This window comes from Phoca vitulina, unplaced genomic scaffold, assembly GCF_004348235.1.
Source record: "Phoca vitulina isolate PV1807 unplaced genomic scaffold, GSC_HSeal_1.0 scaffold2, whole genome shotgun sequence".
Lineage (NCBI taxonomy): Eukaryota > Metazoa > Chordata > Mammalia > Carnivora > Phocidae > Phoca > Phoca vitulina.
This window is the reverse complement of record NW_022589705.1, coordinates 94,309,677-94,316,606: the sequence shown is the minus strand read 5'-3', so window position 1 is coordinate 94,316,606 and position 6,930 is coordinate 94,309,677. Positions and strand designations below refer to the sequence as shown.

The following is a 6,930-nucleotide window of genomic DNA, read 5'->3' as shown; positions in this document are numbered from 1 at the left end:
CCCTGCCCACTTCCCCTGTGCACCGGGCAGACCCTCCCAGCGGAGTCCCTGCCCCCTCCCCCTGTGTGCCAGGCAGACCCTCCCAGCAGAGTCCCTGTCCCCGTGCAGGGGCCAGGGCAAAGGCAGAGAGTGATCAGTGTGTCCCTGTGTGACCTCCCCCACCCTCCAGCCAGCTCTGACCAAAGGCCACTTGCTCTGACTCCTCAGGCCTTGAGACCTTCTGGGGCTGAAGCCGCAGCTAGAGGGACTGTGGTGTCACCTTCCTCTTTCCCGGGGTGAAGGGGTGGAGATGACCATTGTAGGGGGGAGACAGGGCCCAGCGTGGCCCCCAGGCCTGCCCACTCCCTGGACATGCAGAAGGAAAAGACCTACTTGCAAGCCGCAGACTGGCCGTCACCCAAGGGAGAGTCCCTGCCCATGGGTCCTCCCTGCCCCCACCACTTGTGACCGCATCTCCCACTAAGGAAGGCTTTTGTCTGCATTCCTCCGTTTTCAAATTCTCCCTTTTACAGCTCCCAGAGAAGTTTGGTGAGGTTTTTTTCTGATTGTGGGTTCGGAGAGGGCTCAGCTCTTTCTCTCAAGAGGCTTTTGACTTGGTGACCTCCTCCTGGTGTCCTCCTGGCCTCCCTAGACGCCCTCCCAGGGCGCCTCACCCGATGGTGGCTCCTACCTGCACCCCCATTCCAGCTGGGCTCCAGGGAAGTGCCTAGTCAGGGACACTAATCTCCCCAACCTGCAAGGGCTTCTTTCTGGGGGAGAGAGGCCACTTAGGAGGGAAGGGGTTGTTCTGGGCCCCTTTTCCCCCAAGAGTCTGGTCATATGAGGACAACAGGCTCTCGGAGTCGGGGGAACAGGGAACCAGAGTTGCGTCGCCACCCAGCCGGGTGTCAGCATCCTTCCCTGGTTGCCAAGAACAAGGGGTCGGTGTTTTGTTTTGCTTCTTTTTTGTAAAAACCGCTTACTGTCAAGGGGAAACGCACACATATGCTGATGGTCCTCCAAGATGGCCATCCTCCACCCATGACTTTCTAGAATCCATTTCACGGAGCATTTTCACTGTAAGCTACGTGCAGGAGTAAGCATGCAGTCAGTGAGTCTCAGGACCGGTGAAGACGACGGGTGAGAACGAGAACGTGGCTGGGTCAGCGGCAGTTCCTGACGTGAGCCATCTGTCCTTGACCTCACAGACCCAAGTTCATTCCCGGAGCCCGTGACAGCACAGCAGCAGCCTCTGAAGGCGTGAGTTGGGTTGTAGGCTCTCTGAGAAGTGCGGGACGGTCACAGGCTGGCGCGCTGGGCTGTGCATGGTCAGGACACCAGGTAATCATTCCTCCTAGACATGTGGAAGTGAGTGCAGAGACCCATCCGGTTCTGCAACCTTTGGCTCCCATAAATAGCACCTGATTCACTTCCCAATTTCTGTGCTGTACTCAGCCCCCCCCCCCCCCCCCGCCATTCATATAAACTATGTAAAGTTTAGGACGAGCAGCTCAGCTTCCTGGAGGTGGGCCCAGCGGCCGAGGCCCCTTGCACAGGTCATCAAAGAAACTTTGGCCTTCCCTGTTTGGGAACTTCTTTGGTGGAACTTCAGGGGGTACTTGGCTTTGTGGATGGAGCTGGATACAGAGCCTGCAGGCCCCCGGCAAAAGCGTTGAGGTGGGGAAGGCCTTCTCGGGTTCCGTTAGTGACCAGCTGAAATCAGGACAGACATTTTCCGTGGCCTGGTGCCCACATCCGGTTGCGCTCCTGGTCTCTGCCCGGCCTTTGGAAAGCAGTCAGACCATGACCCTGTGCATCATCGTCTGCTCCCTACAAGAGCCAGGAAGGAGGGGGATGACCTGTGCATGTATTTGCGGCCCCCAAGAACAGACCCATCCCTGGGCTGCTCGCATGACTGGCCGTATTTTCAGCTCAGGGTGCATCACTGCATCTGCTATAGCTGCTTCTTCTGCAACTCATCCCGGCAGATCTGGGATGTCTGAAGGACGCATCCCTTCTGGGTTCACAACCGCTCCCTAACTGGATTATTCAGTGTGGTCCAAAGATGGTCAGGCAGAGGGAGCTCCCATGTTGGCGTAGAGAGAGCCAGGCTATTGGCTGGACCTGGGTGTATATCCACGTTCTAGCCCTGGCTCTCCCCTCCCCAAGCCATTTCCCCATCTATAGATGGGGCAGGGGTGGGGACCACAGTGCCCGCCAGGCACCAAGCTGCTGCTTGTGCTGCGATGTTAATTTCAGGTCAGCTGTCACCAAAAATAAAGGAGCTGGAGCGGGGGCTGTGCAGGGCTCTGCCGTTTAGAAACATTTCTTAGTGAGGGTCCCCATGGGATGCCTGAGAAACCATTAAGCTGAGAGGCTCTGATGGGAACTCCCTCTCAACCCTCCTTCCGCAGCCCTGCACGGCACTCTGGCCACATTCAATGGCTCTTGATACTTTCTCAAGTGTCCCCAGCCAGCAGGGGAAGCCCCTCTGCCTCCCCATGGGGGCCGAGCCACATTCTGGAGGGAGAAGGGGCTGGCCCGATGTGGCAGATGGAGAGAGCTCCTGAGTGGGGGAGAGGAAGGGCCGCCGAATTCCCCCACTCGATCCACCGAAGGGCCACTCAGCGTGTCCAGGCCAAGAGCCACTGGGAGGCATTTCTGGCCTTCGGGATCTCAGCGGGAGGAGACTGAAGCATCTGCTCCGGATTCCTCATCTTCCAGATGGGGAAACTGAGGCCTAGGCAGCGGGAGGGGTTTGCTCAAGGTCAGGCTGCTGGGCAGGGTGGAAATGAGGAGCCAGATGGGGGGCCGCACACACAGGATGCCTTACGATGAGGGAGACCCAAGGCTCTGTGGGCTCGCAGGCGGGAGAAGCCCGTCCCTGCTCACCAGGAGTCTGGAATGCTTGGACCCCAAAGGGCGGAAGATCATTTAGCTCATCCTCCTGCCTCCAGGCAGGGCTCCCCTTAATCATCCTGTGCTGTCCAGGAACGGCCCCGTTTCAAAGCTTTTCATGAAAAACATTGACCAATTCGGTTCCCTTTCCCGTCTCGCTGTGGCTAACGGCCCGTGGGAGATGAAGAGCAGTTGCTCGCCTTCTTTTAAAGCCAGGAATTTAGTCAGTGTGTTACCAAGCCTGAGATTTATTCTTTTCATAACAGCTCAGTTGAGATGTAATTCACAGGCTGTTCTAGTCCCGCATTTAAAGCGCATGACAGCCTTGCCACCATCGATACGATCAGCTTTAGAACACCTTCATGCCCCCCCAAAAACCTGTACTCATCAGCAGTCTCTCCCTATTCCCCCCACACCTCCAGCTGTAGCATTTGCTCATCAATAGTTCAGTTTTTTAAATATTATTTTTAAAATTTGGAGACACACGTTGATCCACTTCTCATGGGGGGCATGGGGTCTCGAGGGAAATGCTGGGGTTTTTTTTTTTTCTCAGTTTTTTGGTCACAGGGCAGTCTCAGTGTCAAGGGGAGACCCTGGCCGAAGCCACAGACGCGCGCTCCCTTCAGCTCTTTCCAGATCCGCGACGCCGTGGGTCGGCCCCGAGCAGCTCCAGGCATGCTCCCCTGCACCTTGCTTCTGGGAAGAGAGCCAGGAAGAGTCAAGTGCAGGGAGGCAGGGAGAGCGGGGCCCACTCTGCCCCCCGCAGCCCCCAAGGCCTGGGAGGGAGTGACTTTCACACTCCGTCTGGAGCAGAGTTTATCTGAGACTCGGGCTGCATGGAGCATCCCTTGGGGGAAGACAGGTGTCCCAGGCCATCTGGGGACATAAGGACCGAAGTGCTCATGCAGGCTGCAGCTGGAAGTCCCTCTCAAATACAGGTGCCCAAGGCAGCACCACCGTGAGCCCTGGCCTCAGTTTCCCTGGCTGTGAGATGCTCTGGCGGTGCCCGGGGCAGCCTCGAGGGTCCCGGCTGCAGCGGCTGGGCTGACATGTCCACTTCCCCTTGCCTGGGCCCCTCGGCTTCACTCCGTCAGGTGGGAAGAAGTGCGAGGACCTAGGGTTTCTGTAGACACTCCCCCTTCAGGCCGTGGGGCGGCTGGGCCTGCCTCCTATGGAGTGTGTCTCTGGACCAGCATTTCTTCCATCTTCCTTGGCAGCACGGTTTGGTGCTAAGGATGTGGTTGCTGAGCCCGGGCTGCCTGGATTCGGACCCCAGCGTGTAACCTTGACGCATCAGGCCCCCTCTGCCTCAGTGCCCTCACCAGTGAGGTGGGGACGGCTGCAGCACCCACGAGCACTGGGCTCACGTGGGTTCCCTTCCCGAATGCCCGCGCGGGGTCTGGAGCTCTGGCCTGTGCTGGGACGGGCTGTCTTCCATGCGCCCGGTCGGACACGCCATGAAGGCTTGTCCGGGGGGTAAGAGGAGCGACGGCCTGGGTTCAGATCCAGCTCCTCCTACCAGCGCTGTGACCCTGGGCAAGGTATTTGGACTCTCTATCCCTCAGTGTCCTCATCTGTAAAATGGGGATGATAATACGGATGCCTCCCTGGGAATGTTAAGTCCCTGAGAACAAACCGTAGTAAACCGTCGACTGAGCTGGCGTCTCCAGAGGCCTCACAAAGGTGCCCGGCCCAGAGCAGGTTCTCCGTGTTAGCGATTAACAGCTGGTTTAAAATGTAAAGTGGGCTCGTTACTAATCGTCTACTGACGCTAACACCGCTACGATGGCTGTCCTTGTTAGCGCTGTTCGTTCTAGAGCCTTCCAGAGCTGTGCTAATGTGTCCTCGCTCTCTCCTCCGCGCCCCCAGCCGAGCCCCTGCCGCTCATGGATCTCTGCCGCCGCTCGGTGCGCCTGGCCCTGGGCAAGGAGCGTCTGGGTGACATCCACACACTGCCACTGCCGGCCTCCCTCAAGGCCTACCTCCTGTACCAGTGACGCCGCACCCCTGCATTGCTGGCACGCCGGCCACCTGGGGCCACCACACCCTGCGCCTCGGACCGGGATCCGGCCACCGGGACGAAGTGCCTGCTCTTCCGCCCCGTCCTCCCCGCCGCCCCTGCCGGCCGCCCGCAGCTTGACCCAGGCTCCTCCATTCCCCGTCCCCACGTTGGCAGAAGCCCCCCCATGCCGTGTCCACAGGCCCTCGTCGGAAGAAGACACAGAGACAGAGTCCTAGGAAGCCCTCCACCGAGCCCCGATCCGCCCTCGGGGTGGCGCAGGGATCCCTGCCCCGGCGCCGAGAGCAGATGCCAGGGGCGCTAAGAGGTGCTCAGATGGGGGCTGGTGCTGAGGCCAGCGGGGCCCGGCCACCGCAGACAACACTCAGGACGTCAGGAACTCACCGCGGACACCGAGGCAGGAGCCCAAACGGAACCTCCACAGGCGCATACGAGTGCCCTGCGTCGGCCCCGGCTGTCAGCCCCCCGGTACCCTGTATTTATTCTTTTCACAATGACAAAAGCCATTTATTTATTCCATTTAGAAAGGAAACCTGGTTTCTTTCCCTCTCTCCGGAGTGTTCTGTTGCTTTGCCTCCACCTGCCCCTCCCTGGGATGTGTGCGCCTCACCCGTCCCTCTCGTGGGCCGTGGTTGTGGCTTGTCCTCACGTGGGCACAAGGGTGTCCCTGTGTGGGTCCCCGGACCTACAGTTTCCAGGGCTTCTGCTCTGGGTTCCCGAGCACATGCAGTATGAGCGTCTTGGGGGGCCCGTCCGCAAGGGCTGTGGCGCTCCCCGTGTCTCCAGGCAGGAGACAGACATCTTTGCACGTGGTTTTCCTTCTTTAGTCTTCTGTGGGGGGGTTGTGTGTGCTTTTGCTTTCCTAGCTGAGACCTCCCATGTGCATCCTCAGAAGCTCTGGCTTCCCAGAGCCGGAACTAAGAAGGGAGGATGATGAGTGGGTCTCCGGCCCCAGGGAAGCCAGGGGCGCGCGGCGGGGTGGGGAGACCAGAGTGAGGTCGTGCCCCTCGGAAGCCAGTGCAGGCCTCCACTTCGTGCCCCCGTCCGGGCTCTGCGCCCAGGGGGAGCAGACTCAGCTCATCACGACCCCCCAGAGCCACACGAGGAGCAGGGCGGGGTGGGGCGGGGCAGCCAGCAGAAGAGGGCCGCTCGCGCCCTGCCGCAGCCCCCCCACGTAGCAGACCCCAGCCCCTGCCGCGCACTCACTGCTCCCTTGATCTTGAAGTCAACTCGCTTAGAATCTGACTTCTGTTCATTTCTGTACAGGTACAATAGATGACTTTATTTGTTTAAATGTTTAATATATATACATATATATTTGTCTGTAAGAATTACGTTTTAAACAGCTGCTGTAGGGTACCTTTAAAAAACAAAGTCTTCCAGTGGAGTATATTTTTTAAAGCACAAAATTGGTGCCAAGTCTGGGTGAGGGATGTAAATTACCCCCTTATTATTTTGAGTTTTTTTCCAAGGAGGGGGGAGAAACCTTACCTGTAAGACTTTTAAAGACTTTTCCTCACTCCTGTTTCAGGGTGGGTCATGTTCTCATGAATGTTGCACACGAGAGAGTTTTACTTACACAGATGCCAGCCGTACCGCCTTGACCCAGCGTTCTCCCGCCGACGCCGGATGAATTGCGGGCTCTCGGTCATCTCTCTGCACCTCTGTCCCCGGCTTCCCAAACCTCAGCCCCACCCTTCTTTCCTCTCCTCCCAGAACCTTGTGACCTGTACAGTTTTAAAACTCCTGTTCTATTTTATGATGGTTAATAATAGTCAGTAACCTAATAAAGGAAAGTTTATTAAAATACAAAACCACTTTTGAGTCCCTTTCTGTGCCTTGGGGGAAGGGAAAGGGGTGTGGCCAAGCCCCCCCCCCAGGTCCAGTTTTCAATAGATAATGAGGTGATCCCCTGGGACCCCGTGGCACAGGGTGGGAGGCCAGCCAGAGCCCCAGTGAGGAGGAGAATCCTGGAGAGGTGATCCTAGAATGTCCCCATCCCTTTTCAGAAGTTCTCGAGCCTGCAGCCCAGA

The 6,930-nt window shown here is 58.1% G+C and overlaps 1 protein-coding gene across 1 annotated transcript in view; it reads left to right on the top strand.

Moving 5' to 3' along the window:
- SPSB1 (splA/ryanodine receptor domain and SOCS box containing 1) overlaps nt 1–6,705 on the top strand; it is a 50,368-nt gene extending 43,663 nt beyond the window's left edge. The window contains exon 3 of the mRNA XM_032394132.1: nt 4,747–6,705. Coding sequence (XP_032250023.1) covers nt 4,747–4,874 — 128 coding nt within the window. The 3' untranslated portion in view covers nt 4,875–6,705. The remainder of the gene's footprint in view (nt 1–4,746) is intronic.
- The last annotated feature ends 225 nt before the right edge of the window (nt 6,706–6,930 follow it).